The sequence below is a fragment of the Limanda limanda genome, chromosome 19 (genome assembly GCF_963576545.1).
Source record: "Limanda limanda chromosome 19, fLimLim1.1, whole genome shotgun sequence".
NCBI lineage: Eukaryota > Metazoa > Chordata > Actinopteri > Pleuronectiformes > Pleuronectidae > Limanda > Limanda limanda.
The window spans coordinates 7,229,762-7,252,063 of NC_083654.1; the positions used below are offsets into that span (position 1 = coordinate 7,229,762).

At 41.5% G+C, this 22,302-nt stretch overlaps 1 protein-coding gene across 1 annotated transcript in view; it reads left to right on the top strand.

The window, feature by feature from the left end:
- Positions 1 to 2,193: 2,193 nt before the first annotated feature.
- The window catches only part of fhod3a (formin homology 2 domain containing 3a), a 54,253-nt gene continuing 34,144 nt past the window's right edge, over positions 2,194 to 22,302 (top strand). The window contains 3 exon segments of the mRNA XM_061093321.1: positions 2,194 to 2,358; positions 8,240 to 8,349; positions 12,639 to 12,706. Of these exon segments, the coding sequence (XP_060949304.1) occupies positions 2,194 to 2,358; positions 8,240 to 8,349; positions 12,639 to 12,706 (343 nt within the window).

The following is a 22,302-nucleotide window of genomic DNA, read 5'->3' on the forward strand; positions in this document are numbered from 1 at the left end:
TAGATGGTGTTGAAATCATAATTTCTTGAGTTTGATGTCATGTTTTCAGAGTTGGTCATTTGTCTTGTTTCACATTTCACCCTGTGAACATGACATCACTTCTTTGTTTGTTTCTCCTCTTGATATTATTCAGTGTATCTGTATCCATACATATATCAGAGTATATACACGTGTGTTCGCTGTATGTCTATATACATGTGTGTAATTACGTGTGTGGCATGTGTTTATATACTGTATATGAATGAACACATCTTTTAGAGTATGCATGAAATTAATTATCTTCATTGGTGTTTAGAATATGTAAACTGTATATATGGCAAATGTTCATTTTTTTGATTTGTAATTGTTAAGGGTTGTCATATTATTTTTCTCGGTCACTGATATAATCTGTTTTTGACATTTATTAATATAATTGTAATAAAATGAGTAACTCCCATTAGCGTGATGAGTAAAGGTCAGTCATTTATAAGTTATATATTAAATAACATCAGGATTAAGGACCTGGTTTCTTTACAACTGGTCAGCTGGTAATAATTTGTGATATATGACAATAAGATGAACCAACTCATTAACGATCATCACCGTTAGTAGTTTCAGTCGTGGTGATGGCTTAAATTCCTGATGGCAAATCACTCCCACACATCATAGACATCCTGCAGCTGATCTACAAACAGTTCATCTTATTCAAGGTGCTGTTTTCCGGCGGTGCACTAATGTATGGTCAGGGATTATGAGCCTGAGGTCAGTCACACACTGGCTGATCCGTCATAACCAGGCTCTCCACTGTAAGGCAGCGCTTGCCAGAGTGTGTGAGGAAATCTTTCCACGACCAAGCCTCACGGTTGTCACCATGGAGCTGCATGTGTCTCCTCGCTCATTAGTGGCGTGACTCAGCAGCTATCTGCCCTCCAGTGGCAACAGACAGACGCTCCACTGACTTTCCCCATGGAGTCAATTACACAACAGCTTCCACTCACGCAAACCAGTGAGGTTTACATGTGCACAGACAAAGGGTGGAGTGGGAAGTTAATGGGATGCATTTGTTTCCTCTAAACATGAAACGATGATCTTTTGACCTCAGCTCGGCTTTGTTTTTTCATGATGACATTATTCAATTATAGCCATTCAAACTAGTGTCTTATTTAGATTGTGGCAAGATATCAATGAATCAGACCAACAGTTAGTTTACTGTAACTGAATAAATATTAAAGTATAGTCCTACAAATATATAATAATATTAATAATATTAATAATATTCATAATATTCATAATAATAATAATAATATTAATCGTATTCATCATCATTATTATTATTATTACAGAAAAGGGTTGCAAGCTGGTCCACATTGTAGTTAATGTGGGACTAACATAAATACCTGCATTAACAAATTTTTGCCACAAGAGGGTAGGATATGTCAAGATTCTGCTCAAACTTGTTGCAAATAATATTTGTCCCTGTATTACTCTGATAAAAAAGTAAAGTGTGTGTGTGTTTGACTGTTTTTTTAACTAATAGCACACTTGTTTTTATTACATATTTCACCTCTTTATCCTTATGGTCTATTTGTTGAAAGTCTCCACCACATTCAACAGACAATAACTCTCTTATGAAGCTTTATAAATATAAGTTTAAACACTTTGCTACTGTATGATCTCATGATTCTGTCTAACAGTTGGCACCTTTGCGTATTCATGTTTTACATGTAGGTTCCTCGAAATAAATGTAGGTTGTTATAGGATTAGTTTTCATATGGGAAGCCAGTGCTATAAGCCGGGCACAGCAATGTGAGGGGAGGGGGAGGCAGAGATGAGGCAGAGGGGTAAATGGATACGGGATGGGGGGGGGGGGAGTGTGGGGGAGGATTTAGTGGGACTCAGACAGCAGACTGTCCCGAGCGGCGCTGATCCTTCACTCCCCGGCACAGAGCTGTAGTCAGTCCGCCTGCTGCCGCTGCCTCCTCCCGTCCACTCCCACCGGCCACCTGCCTCCCCGAGGATAACACCAGAGAGCCGGGACGACATCCACACAGAGGAGGCGACACCAACCAACCATCACCGGGAGGGAGGCCACTTGGCGACCCGGGGTTTGTTGTCGTTACCAGGGAGGGAGAGACCGGAGAGAGGAGAGGTCAGGGAGCTCGCAGCGGGCTCAGCTGCTCCGGCTCTGCGGCGCCCCAGTTGCATGGATGCGCCATGGCCACGCTTGTGTGCCGGGTTCAGTTTCTAGACGACACCGATCCGTTCAACAGCACCAACTTCCCCGAGCCCACCCGACCGCCGCTGTACACCTTCCGGGAGGACATCCCCCTCATCAACCAGTTAGCGGGGGTCCACCGGCTCCTCAGAGCCCCGCACAAGGTAGGACCTGTCCCAGCCCTCACTTCTGTTCCCTCAAACACTCACTTCACTTCGGTTGTATCTGGATGTCAAGGCACTTTACATATGATCGAGAACTAACAATTTAGAGAGAAACCAAACGTGGAAGAAACCTCTGTGAACCTGCCTCGACCGGTGGAATATGTAATAGATATCCATCATACCAAAATGTAATCACGAAACCAATAAAATCCTACAGATGTCATGTCATTATAATAGAAACATATACCTTTGGGTTAATGTTTCCAATTTCTGTCAATGCATTGGTTCTGTGAGAGTGTGCTTTGCGATCTTCAAGGTTGCTGATTCCACCCCGAGCCTCCTTCAAGTAAACTTCCATACCCTCCATTCTCAGGCTATTTTGGGAACTCGTGCAAGCACAAGTGACTCTGGCTCCTCTCTGACACAAGGCTGCACATGTTTGCCTCAAATCCCAGAACTGACATCAAACATGATTTGTTTCTGACCAAATAATCCCACGCTGGCAGTGGCACAGACTGGCCCTGCTGAATTGCCGTTGAGCAAGGATGCTAACCTTTGACCCCTGCTGTTGAATGAGAAATCGTCCCATGTTTATTGCTGCATTGTTTTGCACCCTGCTTTGCATGATACTGTGACAGGTGGTTGCAAAGGCATTACTGCAGCTATATCCTGCGTCGCCTCACTGTGCCCACAGGTGACGGCCGTAAAAGTCCAGGACTTAAAAGATGCTCCCGAACAGTAGATGATTAAAATTCATAGGATGAGTCAGATGCTGATGATGGATGTGGGAAAGTGATGGAGAGGAAGATATTTTTCAGTGTTTAAAACGATCCAGATAGAAAATAAACTTTTATTTATAGGGGACCTTTCAAAGCAGTCATTACAGTGCATAGAGGACAAATAAAACCAAGAATAGAAAGCATCAGAGACAAGAAGCAAACTAATACAATGTCATTTGAAATTAAACAGAGCAGATGATTTAACACAGAATCTAAAATCAAAAACGGCAGAGGATATTATGCAAAATCAAAACTCAAAGACAACGGTTTCATTTAATGAAAAACTTTGACTATGAAATATTCATTGCAGATAAACCAGGAAGGATGTACACAAAGTTTTGTCCCTCTGCACCATAGACTGTTTATAAACAGCTCTGCACACACCGTCCAGCACGCAAACAGTCAAAAGTGACAGTATCTATCTATCTTATAGGTAAAAAACAACTAAATGTAACTTGGTAAAAGTATGTTTTTAGGGATGATCTATTAAAGAAAAAGCGGCCTCACAGATAAAATTGAGTGAGATGCACTACCACCCTCAGAGGCCTTACAAGTATAACAGATACTGCATGTGACCACATCTTTTATTCTTCAAGATGTTCCATTCAAGCTGGAAATTTGGACTTTTGAACACAGTTGAAAGTTAGACGGAGAGAGAAAGAGAGTTCAGCTGCTGGCACGGAGCTCTGACAGCGAACTAGTGTTCAACAGCAGAGTGGTTTTCCAGATCGAGTCAAGTCTATCGCTGCCCCATCTTTTAAAAAGCCACAAAACAAATGAAAAATGGCCCGCAGCAGAGACAAGCTTGTGATTACAACCTATACAAGGACAGATGGCACAGCTTGTGTTCCTGTTTGCAATTTTGTCCACATCAGGAGGAGCGACTGTGCGCCATGGCCATGGGATATTGCTCTTAGATTATAGGGATGGAATTCAACTGTTTGCAAATTTGCCCAGTGGACTGTCAAGATCTAAATGATAGCGCTTAAAAGACTTTAGTGTCATTATCTTATTGGAAAAGATCAAAAGTGCTTGGTTTTGGACCATATGCTTTGATTATTTTGAGATAGTGATTCTCTCTTTTGTCTCAACCTTCTGCGATCTCCTCTGAGAAAAATGCCTACTGTATTATTATGTTGCGATGGTGGAGCTCTGTGTATGGCTGCACGTAAAGTATAGGTCACTTGTCCCAGAATTCCTGTGGCCGGGGCCCTGGATCCCTGCGACACTTTGTTCTCCTCACTTTTGGGTGCTGTGGTTTTCCTGACCTCTTCCTCCATGTCCTCCTCTTCCACCTCTCTTGACCATACACACACACACACACACACACACACACACACACACACACACACACACACACACACACACAATGTTAGGATGTGTTGCCAAGGCTAAATCAGTGCGCATGGGATGTGTCATTTTGTCCAAACTTGCTAAACAAAGCAGTTGCCCTTGGATTCCTCTAGAAGAGACAATCATTTTTTAACCTTTCAAGCTTTTAAGAAATGAACCGATATACAAAACTCAGACATAGACAAAAGTTCGACAACAATTCACAATTCTGTTCCAACCTACTAATATTACAAACTTCTGTCTGTCTGTATTTGGAACTGGCAGCCTGAGGCCAGTGCGTCTGTCCCGGGCGGATCATTTTGATAATCTGATTATTTTTATTTCACCATTTCAAACTGACAGAGACAGAGCCAGGGGTGCTGATCTCTGTCATGCCAATAATAATATTCATATAATTACTTTCTAAAAGCACATACTTCTGTGTCACTGTCCTTGTACAAAAAGAGACTTAGAAATGTTCTGCTGTTTAAACATTTGATTTGCAATGACAATAAGCACTTTAAGATAATGTTATTCATCTGTATGTATTCGCCCTCTCTGTATTTTATTTCTGTTATAGTAATATTTATCAAAGTTTCTCTTTACTACTAATGCATAACATGTATTCAAGATGGATTCGTTTTTGTTTCGGGTTATTGTTATATTTGGGTGTGGTTTTCATATAAGCCAATACCGGTTTCCACCACACCCCATGCGCATATAAACATTTCATCTATGTATTTTGTATTAATGTTGTATGAACTAAATTAAGCTAAACTAAACTAAGAAAAGAATCTCAACAAAGCTCAGACACCAGGTCTCAAAATGATAAATTACGCAGAAGCATCACCATAATTCAAGCAGCTACAGTTGTACAAAGGAAAACTCCCATTCCCCCTCCGAAAAAACAACAAAGCCTAGACTTCACAGCTTAACTTTTATTTCATTACCAAAGGCTTCCCATTAAAGCAACACTGGGAGATTTAATGGCTGTGTAGAACACGCCCTCCCCCGCACTCTTCAAAGAGCCTGATCCTCCTCCAGCTCCGATCCCGACACACAAAAAAGGTTCTTAAAATCTCATCGTCCACGTTACGTAAGGGCATCGTTAACTGTCGTCCCACTGTGATCGCCGGCAGGCTCGGTGTTGTTTTAACGTGGACGTTATTACTCCCCCTCACCACCACTTTTTTGTCCTCCCTTTGCTTTGCTCTTCTGGGAGAAGTTGATTAAATTAGTGTAAAGTATACGAGCCACTCAAGTGTTTGCCTTGCCCGTCCCGGAGACTTGAGTGTGAAGGGTTTGCGGTTCCTCCTGGAGCCGCTGTGGTCCCGGCTTTACGCCGCATGATCTGTTTTGTTATGTTACCACTCCTATTACCCAATCCAAGGGTTTTGCTAAAGAGAAACCCTTTGCAGGGGGAGCTGTGTACATATTGAGTTTCAAAGTGGTCCGGGATCACCTCTTGCTGTCCAAGCGGTATTTGTACGAGTAATGTGCAAACATAAATTGGAGCAGCAGAAAGAGGAGGTGGAGGTAGAAGAGGATGGGTCTATTTTGGATGAGAATGCCGGGAGAGATAAATCCACTGACACGCTAAAAGGATGAGGGACACGGCGACATATGGGTGGAATACTGATGAAAACGCTGAATAATGCTGACAGATTGGGCACAGGAAGTGTTTTTGTCGTATTCCTACAGAAAAAATCTGGGGAAGTGGGACAAGGCGTGATTAACACAACCCACTGTCCCCACCCGCCCTCTTCAAACCAGATTTAGCAAATCTCACATGCTTCGTTGGCACGAGAAGCATAAATAAAAACAGCGAAGTGCACCTGGATTCACTAGCAGGTGAAACTTGGCTTAGACTACAGAAACAGCCCTTAGTTGCACTAGAATCCTTGTTATTTTTCTTTTATGGGTTCAAATTTCTGGCCAGGCTAGCAACCAGGCAGGCAATGTTGGTCAGTCCAATACTTGTGGTCCAGAATGAAATATCTCATCAACTTTTTGATGGATACGCACAATGTATGTTGCAAGACAACAAACTGCTTTAAATCGATGGATCCCCTAACTTTTCCTCTCTTGGGGTTTGCCTTGTGTGTTTGGTATAAGATATCAGTCCTTTAAACATGCCTTTTTTTCATCAACAAAGTCCATGAATTATTCTCTGAGAAATCAATGGAAATATGGAAAAACAGCCCATCTAAAATCCTGGATCCACATCTTGAGCCGGATCTGTAACAAACGGGTTCTTCTCTGACCCATATTGCATCCTTCTACCAAGTTTCTCCATAATCCGCTCAGTAGTGTTTGTGTAATCCTGCTAAATATCGGAGAGGCAAACAAACACAAACCAAAACATAACCTCTTGTCTTTGGCGGAAGTAAAGATGACTTAAAGAATAAATGACAGAGTCCTTCTGCAAAGTTCGTTGGCTGTATCGCGCTGCTTAGATCCTCATTTGACACACGTCGGGATATTCGGTTACGCCCCCCCACCCCACCAATCCACTCCCAGCCTCTAAACACCCACCCTTGAGCTCCTGTGTGCATGCTGCCTCAGAGCCGAGCAAATATAGCAGGGTTATATTTATGCTGTGAGTTCATCCGACAGTCCGTCTGGCGGTTTCCAAGTGAAAGGGAGGGACAGACAGAAGAGCACCAGCGGGTCTTGTGATCTGTGGTCTTCGCCTGGTCAGCGAGTGTTGTCATGCAGCACAGGGTGGAGGGATTGGCCTCTGGTGATTTGGCCACTCACCAGAGGCCGGGCTTGATTAAAACCCACCGGTACTATTGAAGTGCTAAATGCTAATTTATCTCAGGGTTTTATCTCGTACAACAGCAGCTTTAACACTGGTTGCTTCGCAATCATAACGTTACTTTTTTACGAGACGTCTCCCTGGGATGGCAGCTTGCACCTGCTATCAACTTGTGACAGTGCCCATAAACATCGCTGCCAGTGGTGAGCAGATACATTACTGTGCACCTGGTCTCAAGCTCAGCAGGGTTTCTCATTACACAGCATAGTGGGTCAATTCTGACATAGGCCGCTCTGCAGTTTTACCCAAGTCGAACTATCGCAGATGACCTGGGAGTAAGGCTGATCAGCTCTGGAGAGGTGAAAAACAGGAATATATGATGACAGTGATTGACTTAAACGTGCTTTAGCTTCATATTATACGTGATTTCATAACATTTAAGTGTCATATTCCTCACAGCTGGTATTTGAATGCACACAATCTGTCTTTCTTTCTTCACTTTCCCCCTCTGGTTTTAGTTTCATGTTCTCCAGCCTTTGTGGCAATGTCTCTAGTAGTTAAATCTCTTAACAGCTTTGTAATGGTAAAAGCAGAGCCACACTGCATATGGTCCCCCCCACACACACACACACACTTTTTCATGCACCACTGTACGTACTCGTGTTCAAACCCCTACCCTGTAAACTGGCTTAGTTTTACGGGCTGAAATTGTTTTTTTTTTAAAAAGGGTGTGAAATGTTGGGAGACATAGTGTGGGAGAATTAAAAAAGTGAGCCCAGAGACCATTTTACATCACAGCCAGGGAAATTTCACATGCCACCTTGGATGTCCAAGTTCCTACTCAATGTTTTTTCCATCCCTAATGTAAAGGCCAATTTTAAGTGGGGGCAACTGCAGCTATAGTGCTTCTCTCTTTGTGTTTTTCAGTTCGGTTATATTCAATATCAGGCCCATTTCATTCATTTAAAACATTTGGATTAAAAAAAGATGTATTTCTTCCTCTCCACAGCTCGATGACTGTACGTTGCAGCTCTCCCACAATGGCACCTATCTGGATCTGGAGTCCTCTCTGGCCGAGCAAAGGGACGAGCTGGAGGGATTTCAGCAGGACGACACAGGGTGAGAGTGACTCAAGTTTAGAATCTCTGCCGCAACCGCACATACCCCTAAAAACAATCACACACTTCCACTCTTCGCCGTCAAAACATCTCGAATCATTTAAGTCTTCTCTCCCTCAAACACACACACGTTTCTCTGAGCTTCTCCATTCTTATAAAATGGGGAAGAATCACAAGCTGCTCGATATGGGTTTCTTGGAAACGCAAGTTCACGGAAAGTATGAAGCCCTTTGGAAAGCGAGACACATGTGCCCTCCCTTCCACAGCAACAGCTCCCCTCTCTGAACTGTACTCTTATGATACTTGTTATTCTGGTCGTCTTTGTGACAGGAGTTTCACAGTTCACAAACCTGTCAACTCTGGATGCTCGAGGAAACAGCACGACCCCTTTCTTACAGTGCTGCTGACAATCATTTTCAGTCTCTCACATATCTGCTGTCTCTCTTTGGGTCAACAGGAGAAATGGAAAATTGAATCCAGCTCAGGATTTCCCACAGAAACTTTTGTGGCAGAAGTGATGAGCCAGCTGGAACCTGACATATCATGTCTTGTGATCAATTTACTAGATTTAGGCCGCAACAATAGCCGTATATTATGAGCTGTGCGAAGTAGTACCTTAGTGTTGACAGGTGTATGATAATTATCAAATTTATGGGATAATTATAATTAAGCATTAAGATTGTTGATTGTATGTTAAGTGTCGTGATCAGACTGTTTATGAAGACGGACCACATGACTGCTAAGTCTGATTTCTGATGGCTACATCCCCCGATCACTACTTTGTTGATTGTGGCTCCTAATGTACAAGATGGCAGCGTTCTTATCTTGGATATTTTGGCTTCATTTCTGGATAGTGAGGAAATACAGATGTGTCATCCATCTTTATGTACAGTTTATGGTTTATGTCAGTGAATAACAACGAACTTACCCTGGATGGCCTATGCAATAACTGGCCAACACAATCAGTCAAGCCAGTTAGATGTTCTGGTTATTTTTGATTTATTAGAAGGGGGTATTTATTATTAATCAAATCAGTCTTTACATCAGCATACAGTAGGACTGAGGAGCTATTGTAAATAAACAACCAAACAATCTGGCATTAAAGAGATAGCTCACAGAAATATTTAAATTCACTCTTTATCTACTCACCACTATGCCAATGAAGAGGTGTTTAAATCCACAAAACCCTTTTGGAGTTTCAGGGGTAAACAGCGCTGCAGCCAAATCTCAAACAATTGAAGTAACTGGGGACTCTGTCTCAAAACGTACAAAAAGAAATGCCTCCATACTGCTCCTGTGGTGTCATCCAAGTGTTCGTATGCCCCGACATTCAAATGTGACTTGAAACAGTGTAATTTACAACGTGTTTTTACCCTAAATGTCCTCTGATATCCTCCTGACTGGAGCCGCATAAATTTTCGCAAGCACACACAAGCTAGCTTGTGCGGTGCAGTCAAATTTGAATGACGGGCCTTACAAAAACTTGGATGACACGACACGAGCAGTATGGAGGCATTTTCTGTTTTTTTATTTACGTTTGAATATGATGTCCCCTGTTAATTCAATTGTATTTGATTTGGCTTCAACGCTGTTTACCCCTGAGACCCCTAAAGTAGTTTTGTGTCGTCAAACATTTCACACAGCCCTCCATTGGAATAGTGGTGAGTAGATTATGCGTGAATTAAAAATGTTCAGTAAGCTATCCCTTTAATTTCTTTCCAAAGGTATGCCACCTTCACATTTTTTTCCGTAGTGCTATGGCTAGCCACTCCATTTCTAGCTAGCAAGCAAAGTTAGCCGGTTAGCTTGTTTTTTCTATCTTTTCATAGATATATGTTTAATAGCCAGTAAGCTAGCTAAGTTGGCAAATCATACATAGCAAGTAGACCAAATACATTTTAACTTATGTTAACAAGTTAACAAAATATAGCGTGGGTGCAAGTTAGATAACTTCTCGTTGTTTAACACTGAGCTATGTGTTGCTTAGCTGACCAGGTGTGAATTTTAACTAATTAGCTTCATAATAACTAACTGAAAAACATAGTGTGACATTATTAACATTATAGTTATAGTGTGTGGAGCTAGATTAATTGCACTACTCTGTCCTGTTGAGTTTAACTAGGTCACAACTACTCAGTTCTCAGGTATTGCCTCCAACACAATGCAGTATTGTGTTACCTGAAATCACTTTGTGTACAGACAGCATTGTCATGCAGAGCTCCGAGAACAGAGACTGCAGCTGTTAAGTGGCTGCATATGTTGGTGTGTGTGTGGTATGTTGATGTGTTTGGAGACTGGGGGCCAGTAGAATGATAAGTGATGGCGGATCCACAGAGCTGCTTGTTCTCTGTGTCAGATTGTGCTGGTTTCCATGGGTACGATTATTTGTGTGTCCGTGTGTGTGTGTTGTGTGTGTGTCTTTGTTGTGCCTGGTGAGACTTTTGACAGATGATGGACAGGTTAATAACGGTGTGTTTGTGTATCGGGGTGGCTGAGACCTTGTGGAACTGGTTGAGTTGGACGTGCCTGTCTGTCATCCTATCAAACGGAAGCTCTTAGCGAGGTACTGGCAGCAGGAAGTGATTCATACGTTGGGTTGGGTTTGACCCCTGACCAGAGCAAAGAGAGGCTAAGGATGGATCTTTCTGTCCAAGCCTGTTCTGTCCTCACTCTCATATTATTTATATTGTGTCTTAAATGAATGAAATGATCACACCTAATACCTCAGCCTCACACCCACACCGCAGGCTGTTTTTGACAGCTGCTGATGTAATTATAGCAAGAAGGTTACTAGTTAGAATCTCCGTTCTTCTTATGATTTCCTGCGTCTGCTAGATTTTTTCCGGCTTCCTGCTACAGTCCAAAGACATGGGTGAGGTGTAAACTCTAATTTGATAAGTGAATCTGTGAATGTTTTTTATTTCTGTATGCTGTTGGCCCTGTGATTCGCTGGCGACCTGTCCAGGGTGCACCCCCTGTAACCCAATGTCAGCAGGGATTGGCTCCAGCTACCCTGTAACCTTCAAACGATAAGCAGTATAACGGATGAATGAATTTTCTATTTTTTTACTGACAACCAGGAACTAGAAAACTGAATCTTTTCCTTTCACTATGAAGAGAGCAGAGTCTGATAAACAGCACATTGGTATGAAATTAATTTCACTCCGAATTTACGTTCCCATGCATCAAAAATGTGTTGAGATTCCAGCTGTGGCTGGACACTGCTCGCCACAGCCGACAGTAAACAAAGGCCTCTGGTGACAGGACAGCTCAGTCTGCTTCCAGTGTAGGAGAGTGAGGGTGGTGTAAAAACTGCTGTAGATTATGCTTCCTTTTTTTATCCCTGCATATATAGACAAAAATGGAAAATCACATTATATACCCCCACTCTCTGTGTTTATAAGTCTACATTTCCTTCTATTGTCCACTTTTACTCTTTCTGCATTTCTGCTTTAACTGTCCTCCTCACACAATAGATGATCAGACTGGTAAGGAAATCAAATCAAATCAAAGGTCATGTATCTAAATAGATCTGGTTAACATGTTGCTCTATTTCCAAGCAACGCTGATAACAGAGCACAACAGGATTACATGAAGCCAGCTGTTCTCTTGTTTGGGTGTGTGTTAACCTTACTACATGTTTTGCATAACGAGTATCTTCCAACCGTGTGTGTTATCAGAGTATTTTGGGCTGGATGCTATCAGCATGTTAGTGATGGAAGCTCCTATAGATCGGAGGATAAGGGCTGAGGTTAGAAGAGAGAGTTTGACTCAAAATACCATCATACTCTTCTCTCTTGTTTATGTGCACTCATTTTGTTTTTCCACTGGAATTTACGCTGTGAATGAGTGTGTGCTCATTGGCATGATGGTTTGCAGAGGTGTATGAATGTGTGTTTAGTGTGTTGTGTCTGCTCTGGCAGTTCTGCTGTCTGTATCCTCAAGGCTCAGATGTGTATCAGTATGGGGGTACCAATCTAATGCAGGCCACCATTTGTTTTCATCATTCCCGTCATGCCAGCAGGTTTGCGCCATGAAAAGGTCCATCATAACAAACCCTTGTGTCATATTGTGTTTTGAAATCAGATTTTTCTTCACACAAGTAACAAAATCAGTTTGCTAAAGCCACGGAAATTACACTTGATTCCTGAAACTAAACAATCGTTATGGCCTTAGGTGAAATTGTTTAATTCACTCAGCTACTTTCATGAAAATGTTTTTGAATCAAATGTAACTTTTTAATCCCCTTTGTCGTTCCTCTCTTTCTCTCTCCATCTCTCTGTCTCTTAGGGCCAGAGGGAAGAAGCACAGTGTTATTCTACGGACCCAGCTGACAGTCCGTGTGCACTCCTGCATCGGTGAGTGCATGTGTGACATGTTTATATGTGCTTAAAAAAATGTTTCTCCCTGGGAACACACACACACACACACATGCATAGTTTGACAACTCAGAAAGCACCAGTGCACACTGTACTGAATGTTCAAATGGCTGTCCAGGGGTTTACACATGGTACATACTTCGGTCAGACCTTCAACACAGGTCCATCAAATACTTTGAATCATGATACTACAGCATGTTTATATCTCTATCATATAGCCTTACAAAATTAAACGTGCTTTATGATGAGAAAACAGACAACCCAATCTCCCATGTATTCCATGTGGAGTATTGTAGCCATGTTGAAACTTTATACTGAAGTATAATTGTACAAAATGTTACATATTCCTAATTTTAACACAGACGACAGGCTGATCATCTGATTTTCCTCTCTAAAATGACACTTGGTCTAAAATTCATCTTTATTTTTTTTTAAATATTTGACTTTTCCATATAAAATCTCAGATTTTTTTCTCTTTAGGTAACCTTTAAATCTGTAGAGTTTTCCCATTGGCATATAGTTATTAGAGTTGAAAGAGTTCACTCACTCTGTCCCCTGGTCCAGCTTGAAATAGCTCTGCAACTAACATTGATTGTTCGGAATTTGGTACAAAAATCCATGTCCCCCTCTGGACCAATTGCAATAACATCAGGATACTTTAAATACTCATGTGGCACTGCCATCACATCAAAGTTTCTCTCTGGTTTATGACCAAAAACCAAGATAAACTAAGAAGATGAACACACAGTCTGTTTCTTAGTCTAACTTTTCAGTCAGTGCTCCTCACTCCTTTCCTCCGTGACTATAGTCTGCATGGTTAACATTCTCCATGCCAGTGATAGCAGTGCTAATTCTGGATCCTAGAATTAGGGACTCTCATTCGTTGAGAACGTGAGGAGGTTAAAGGTCAAACTGAGTGGGGCTGAGGGTGTTAAGGAGAGAAAACATTTGAATACATAAATACATATATGTATATTGTGTGTGATAATAATAGAAAGTCTACATGCGTGCCACTAATGGGCCGGGCAACAGGTAATTGTATATATTACTATATTTGCTTGTCTCTACTATTTTAAAACCCAGCTTCCTGTGAGAGCATCGTCATAACACGAGATGCATTTCCTATCGAATGGCGAGTGACATTTTGCCCTGGGCCAAACCGTAATGATTTTGCTCACTGTATTGACCTCACCCTGTATTGACCAGTCGGCATGGCACAGATTCAGGGCAGCAATCCCGATCGGGGGCAAGCTGATATTCTGGAGCGGCAGGTTGTAATTCAGCTGCATTAGACAGACGTATAATCAGACAGCTTGAGTTAGTCCAAGAGATACATTTCCTTCAGAGATCCCACCCCCCTCTCAGTTGCTGCTGCTGCAGTGAGTCGGTTCAGCTGTCCACTCTTCGAGCCCTTTATCGCTCTGTAATCCTGCGGAGACTTGACCTTCAAATCGCCTGGGTAATGGTCAGCGTACTATCCACTAAATGAAAAGTCTGTCACAATCAAGGATAAAGATTATTTGTATAATCAAGGATCTACGATTTACAAGATGGTCGGCGGAGGATCACATGTTTGAACTAAGCATACATCGTAGATCGCTGATGATGCCGCATGATGCTTAATGTTTACTATCTATGATTAAAGCAAAAGAAAGGATCAATTCCTTACAGATTCTCCTAATCTACGGGCTTGATCAGCAAAGATCAGGATTTGATTGTATTAGGGTCAAATATTAGGAAGATCTTAAGGTTTCCGTCCTTATTAAGTCGTCTATTGATCTTATTTCAAGGCCACTAATAGAAACACTGCTTTGTTTGGCATTTCTTGGCACGACTGCTAATGCCAGACCCACACTGGAGGATAACTTGTCCAAGTTATGGTTGTATACGCCCCTTACGACAACTGCGAAGTTGTTCCATATTCGAGGTCAGTCTGGTCATCTGCCCAAATGATCGTGTAGCTTGAGGCCTTTACAGAGATAATCTTAATGTTACTGATTGGATCGGAGTGTCCCGGATTTCCAACCGTAAATCTTAAACATGTTTGGTATTCACTGCTTGAAATCCAGTGAAGTGAAATCAACAGAAATGGAAAATTGAGTTGAAACCCTAACGAGAGTGAGCTCATCACAGACACACTGATCAGTAATGAAACAAAATGTATCTCCGTGACATTGGAAGGGCAGAGAAAGTAAATGACTACATTTCTAATGATCACAATAGAATTTGCTTGTGGCAGCAGCCACCCGTTTGAGACTTACAATTCAACTTTATTTCCTAGTCACCTCCAGCTCATGTTTCAGAATGTATTAGCCAATTTTGCCCGATATGACGTGATCCACAGTGTTTCTCTTGTATTAAGTTTTTTGGTGCAAAACATTCTGTACACACCCAACGTGCAACCAGCTGTCCATCTCCTCCATTTGTTTCGCCCCGGAGTCGTGTTTGATCATGAACGATTCTGTGAGATCCCAAGTCAATCTCGAAATTGTCACTTTGGAAATGTCAATTGTATAAATACCAAGACTGTGGCATTAACACACCCTCTCTCAGTCGATCCCGTGTTCAGCAGCCATGTCAGATCAGATCCGTTTGTTTTAGGGTTAATTTTAGCGTTGGAGCCATAGACTGTATTTCGGGTTGCAGTGCACTCGCTGTGGACGGTGGCTGAAGGGTGCAGAGAGGTGCTAGGGGTAAAGTGGAGGTGATATCTTTAGAATGTGTTGACAGCACAGACACATGGGAGAAAGGCAGCGCAGCGCTGAACCTCCAGTTGCTAAATGTGTTACAGGAAGTAAGGGGTGCCAAAGGGGTCATTTGAAGAAGACAGGAGAACTGGAAGGAATAATGTTGATAGGTCGTACAGAAATTATTTGAATGTTTTCTTGTGGCACTATTTTTATTCCTAAAGCTATAATCAGCCAGATCTGTATTCAACAAGACTAGCAGTTCCCCTTACACCCCATAATATGCATAAATTGTCAAGGTGGATTTAATCATTGCTATTATGTGGCTGCATCTAACTTAGTGATGTAAAAAGAGCAATCATCTGCCTAATGTGTAAGACAATTATTTTATGACATGGCTTAGTGTCATTAAAGTGTCCAAAATGTAAAGGGTTGATCCTCTTGGGAGCATGAATGTGAATCTTGGCTGTTTGCAGTATGTTAAATGGCTCCAGAGGAAAGGTCAGAGGGTAACCTACAACAGATTCTAGCAACATATTAGATAGAATCCTATTAATTATATTATATAATCTACTGACAGATAAAAAATACCCTCATATCATATTTTAGTTGCAAATGTATTTACTCAGCTGGACATTTTACAGTCAGAAAATATAGATATCAGTTCAATGTGTCAGGCAAACTATGTTAGAAACAGTGTTTTGCATGAACCTATTTACACTATCGATTGGATACACAGCTTAACACTGACTAACTAAATCCCAGGAATATAAGGTAAATTTAGCTGATAAATGTTTCACTCTGCTCATTAGGTAGCCACTAGTGTTAGAGTTGTTTTGTTGACAGTTGCCTTTTGTGGTTCAACTCCATGAGCTCTACTGTGCAGACTCTGGCTCCAAGTTATGTAACCAGCGAGAGATGGAAGTACCCATATCAGGGATACTTTGGCTTCAATTTCGCACAGTAGAAAAACGCGGACATGCGTCGTCCATTTTTATACACAGTCTATGTTTTATAAGAACAAATCTTTGAGCATACAAGTGACGTCAGCTCTAGCTATGTTATACCTAGTGTTTGTTTTATGATCTTCATTACATGGTTTATCTGCTCTACATTTGACATAAAAACAAAATACAAAACATGAATGAATAAATTCAAATGTAGAAATGATGAAATCACATATAAAACATACAGGCTGAGGACAAACTTCAACTCCTTTCATTGCAAACGGCTAATATACAAGTAACTGTGACAGAAAGTTTCCAGGATCCAGAAAGGGTTTTTTCTTCCCATGTGTCTCATTTCCCAGCCTCTCCTCAAGTGAAAGGGTATGCGGTAATTAAATACAGTTTAAGTTATCAAATAAGGAGAGGCTATGCTATTTGACAGGTAAAGCTCCCTGTAATGAGTGGTACAGCAGGTGAAACAAAAGAACTGGAGTGCAGAACAAAAGACCTTGCATGTGTTTTGGAGCACGTTCAATCCCTTGGCAGTGAGCTGTGGATTTTAGCTTTTTTTTCCACTCAAAAACGAAAGAAACCCAAAAAAAGCTGGCCTCTGCGCTGCTGGATTTCTGCTCCCCAATTATCCATCTCTAACCACCCCCTGCAGTATAGCGAAGAAGAGGCGGGAGCTGGAGGGTGAGGTGAAGTAAAGGTTGACTCTCTTTGATTTTGTCTGGTTGTGTTTTTACATAACAAATTAGCATCATGTTGAAAATGTTTCATCTGTCTTCGCTCGTCTGTCCGTCCAACCTCATCCCTCCCTTTCAGCACAGGATTCTCAACTCACAAAATACGTCTGTCCTCACACCACATTTACAAAAGAAGAGTTATGGTAATTGTATTTATACATTGTAATGATATATTTTGAGGATTTGATGGAATCAGTGAGGGTGGAACAGATCCAAATCTCTGTAAATATAAGCTTAAACTGACATGGTGGTCTTGAGTGACAAAGCAGCAGTCAGCGCTCGATTTTGCTTTACCAGTGGGGGTGCAGTGGTAGTCACAGTACTCTGGGCCTGAGATGCCTCAGAATGAAATGACCACAGCTGGTTTGAACAGCGATTTACTGTGGCGCTGTTCCCTCCCGCTGTGGGAGATAAGGCCTGGTAATGGCATGGTGTGACAGGGAGATAATGCTCAGTGGGTAATGGGTAAGCTGCGAGGGGGCAGTGGTGTACAGTTGAACATCTGTGGCTGTGCAGTCATAAAACTCCAGACCCATTATATGGTTTTGCTAAAACGCTGCCCTTTAGCATCTGTGCTACCCTTTCGCAACATGCTACTAACTTCTTTTCAATCTGGCATCATTTCCATTGCTACTTCATCCTCTTTTTTTTTTACTTTGCCCTACATTGTCCATTTGTCCCCATTTCTCTTTTTCAACATCTCCCGACTGGTTGCTCGCAAACACTCTGCACTTCTGTTGTTTAACCCCCTGCATTTCATTCTTTTCCTGGCCTGCATGCTTTACTCTCTAAATCTATATTTACTCCACTCAGCATCACTTACTTTTCCTAACACTTTGTTCTCGTCGACACCTGTGGCTTCAGCTCAAGGAGCTGTCGCTTTATGATTTGTGTGTTTGCTTGTGTGTGAGTCAACAAGGACATTTTTCTGTGCTTATGAATAGCGATTCCCGATACCAATTCTGATACCTGGACTTTGCACACCGGCTGATACCGAGTACTTATGCGATACCATATATTTAAGATAATAACAACTCATACAATGTAGTATAACAGCTGTATGCTACTGACCCTGTGTGGAAGTGATGATTGCCATCATTGTTGTATGGCTCAGGGTAAATCCTATGAGAAACAAATACATACAGAGAATAAATAACATGGAACGTACTTTTTCTTGTGTGACCTTCATAACTGAAAAAGAACACAAATATATAAATCGAGGAATACACAACAATGAACACAACACCAGTATTTTGGTCATCTGTCTTGCTTCGGGGTTGTTTTTGTCGGATTTTTCACTTCATTTTTATTGCGGTTTCCGATGTTTGGTGCTGTAGTTTCTCTTTTTTGGCCGTTGGCCATCATATGAACTCCTTGCACTCGGTTCTTTAACTGCTTTATGAGATTTCTACTGTTGTAATTGGGAACAACAGTGCCACCCTTTAAAACTGAAATCTTACATATGGTACATGTTGCTGTTTGTGTGAAATATTGCGAAACTGCTGACATCTTAGTTATCTCTGGCTAACACTACACTAACAGAAATTGCTTCTTCTTAGCCAATCTAAAAACAGTTCACATGTCTTTATTTATGTGTTTGTTCTCATGATCTGAGCATTACCTAAAGTCCAAAAAGAAGGCAACCTTCTCGGTTCTCATCTGTATTTCACAGAGAGAAAGTGTTTTCCCTCTACCCACACCAGTAGCTGAGACCCTGAGGAGCTACCGAGAGCATTGCGCCCACATGAGTCATGCCTTACTTAATGCTGTGGGAGATGGAGAGATCATCTGATGAGGCATTAGGGATGGAGGTGTAGAGCAGCAGAAGGGGTTGAATAACATGCCTGTAACATGCATCTCTGTTGAAGCTGTTCTCCATTCCCACTGCTGTAGTGTTTCTCCAACCTGTGTTTTAACTATAAATAACTTGCAGCTGTAGATCATGTTGGGTGAAAGGGACCCTGGGCTAAAAAAAAGTTGATCTGGTTTCTGTTGCAGTTTGCTATAAGCAGAGAGCAATAACAAGCATGCACACTGGACATCAGGCTCAGCCATCTGGCTCCACATTTCCATATTATGTGATTATTTCTGTCTTTTATTGCTTCATAATCCTGTTGCATGATGTGTGTCTCCATTGTTGCTGTTATCAGTTGCTGTGTTGTGACGGCTCCTGTTTATATGTCATAGTGTTGTGCTTACTGTGGATGTGGCAGGGTTTTCCCTGGGCTCTATTATGCTGACAAACATCAGCCGACCAACTGTTGTGCTGTGGCACCACTCACTGCGGTCTGGGCTTTTTTTGTTTCTTTCCCAAGTCTCAGAGTGCTTGCTGGAAGAAAGTAAGAAATATACAGTATCCCTTCGTGTGTGTGTGTGTGTGTTTGCCTGTGCACTCTTGTGAGTCTGGGCTTGTTCATACATGCACCCGAATGTGTCTGCACAAAACCTCGAGCTGGTCTGTTTTAATCATTTTGAGGCGATTACATAATGCAATAAAACATTACAAGTACCACAAGCTAAACATCCAGCGCGCTCACTGGAGAATCTGCAGGTTTGGCGTCTTACTCGGCCATGGGCTTTTGGAGATGATGGGTTTAGGGAATGTGTGGAGAGAGATGGGGAGAGGGCCAGTTTCCAGGGAAATGGTAAATCACTTAGGGAAGGAAGCACAAGGGGAAAACAAAGCGGGGAGGAAATGCACCTGCCAGACAGAGCAGCAGCAGCAGTTGGCAAGTAGATCCTCTGGTTATGTCATAGCTCTGTGGTCTGCTGACTTCCAGGTGAGGACAGAAAGTAGAGAAAGTTATGCCAAGGTGTTACAGTTACAGCTGCTGCTTTCTTTTAACAACAACAACACACACTGAGGTTATTTTACACTATATTGTGCATTCCCAATCCCAAAATATATTGAAGTGAAAGTTTCAACTAGATATAAATTTGGCTGCACTTTGCTAACTGATGCACGTGAACATTCTGTATGCATTCAGTAGTGTAATACAGTATTTCACGTTATCTTTTTGACACTAAAGTTGCTAGTGTAAGACTTGTATCTGTCACACAGACAGACAGACAGACAGTCAGACACACACACACACACACACACTTACACATTTGTTCTTCTATCTAATTGAGGAGATATTTAATTCCCTAGCCCCTTACCCTAACCTTAACCATCCAAACTAAATGCCTAACCCTAACCCAAACCTAAGACCAATTAAAAACTAGAGACCGGTCAAAATGTCCTAATTTTCCCAAAATGTCCTCACTCTGTAGGGTCTATGCTTAAAATGGCCCGCACAAAGATATTAAGAAATCCCCCTAAACACACACAAACAAGTGAGGGCTATGATATCAGGTAAGTGTGGTATGAGTCAGAGCTTGAATTCACTGTGCTATAATCCACTCAGCAAGCAGCACATATCCTCCAATATCCTCTGTGTTTGCTCACTTTGGCTCCTGTTAGTCCTGCTCTGGTTTCTCTGTCTGTTTCTACTGTGTTTGTCTTTCTCACTCTTTCTGCGCCGATCTTTTCTCCCCTTCATGCCTCTCTTCCTCTCTCTTATTGGCTCGCCTTCGTTTTTCTATAAACCCAATCCAGCCAATTTATTTAGATGACTGTTTATAAAAGTACAAAACAAATGAATGGTTTAGATACTGAAATCTAATTGACATTACAGGGATCCATACTGGGTCCACTTTTATTTTGTTTGTATATCAACGACTTGCCGTCTGTGTGTCCAGAGGCCCACATTCAAATGTATGCTGATGATACTGTGCTGTATGTGCATGGATTGACAAAAACCGAAGTTGCTGCCAAACTCACAAAGGCCATGCTGAAAATTACAGCATGGCTCAATCAGTGCTGTCTCCAACTAAATGTGTCTAAGACTGTTGGTATGTTCTTCTCCAAAACAAATGACTGTAGTGAAAACCCAGATGTTCTTGTGTCAGGAGAAAAATTAGAAATTGTTAAGGAATTTAAATACCTTGGCATTATTCTGGACTCCAACTTTAATTTCAGGGCACATGTAAAAACTGTCTGCAAAAGGATCAAATTCAATCTTGCCAATTTCAAATTTATACGAAACTCTATGTCCACCGAGGCAGCCATGATGTACATGCATTCAATGATATTCTCTCACATGAGCTACTGTCTGACGAGCTGGTCTCAGGCTAATCACACAACACTAAAACCACTACAGTCTTTGTATAAACAAACACTGAAAGTTCTGGACAAAAAACCAAGGCAATTCCATCACTGTGCAATTTTAAGAAAACACAATCTAGTGAGCTGGGAAAACATGATTAAGCACAAAAATGCATGTCTCTTTTACAAAATCATACATGACATGGCCCCTCCTCCACTTAGAGAATTTGTAACTATTAGAACAAACCAACATCGGATCACAAGAGGAGTCATGAAAGGGGACTGCATTATTCCATTTAGGAAAAGTACCTTTAGTCAGTCAACCTTCTCTGTTGCAGCCTCACGTGAATGGAATAACATCCCAACATGTATCAGAGACCTAAACACATATCGGTCATTTAGTTCTAATCTGAAACAGTGGCTGTTTGATAATATGATCTGCCAGCACTAAACTTGACCCGCCTGCTCTTGCCTCCTTGTGTCAGCGTGTCTGTGAATTTGTCCTGCAACTTACTTTGTATGCTTGCTTGTTTGTATGCTTTTTGTAGCTCGTTCTATGTCTCTCCTGTGCTGCTTCATGTACTATTGTCATGTCGACTTTTTGTTAGTTTGTTGTGCATGTACTGTCTGCTTTGGTGGGCTACTGCCTCGATGTCTAACACATATAGATGTCCTCTATAAGTCCTAGTCTACCTTTTCAATTTGTGTTTGTTTGATGCTGACTCTTGTTTGTCCTGCATGCTTCATGTATTTTAATGCTTGAACTACTGAATACTTGTATGTGGTTATAATTAATGTTTTATCTGTTGCTTTTCTATGTTCTTTTTTAAAACTCTTTCTGTTATTTGCTTATTTGCTTTTTAGGGAGCCTATTGTTACATCTGGCCAAGGACTGCAGATGGAAACTAACCTTCTGGCTAAATCTGGCATATTTACAGAAATGTCTATTAATATGCACTGTCCCTGTCAAAATAAACAAACAAACAGAATTATTGTTTTACTTGTCATAATTGCACTCAATGTTCAGGACAATTTCTCAAATTAAAAT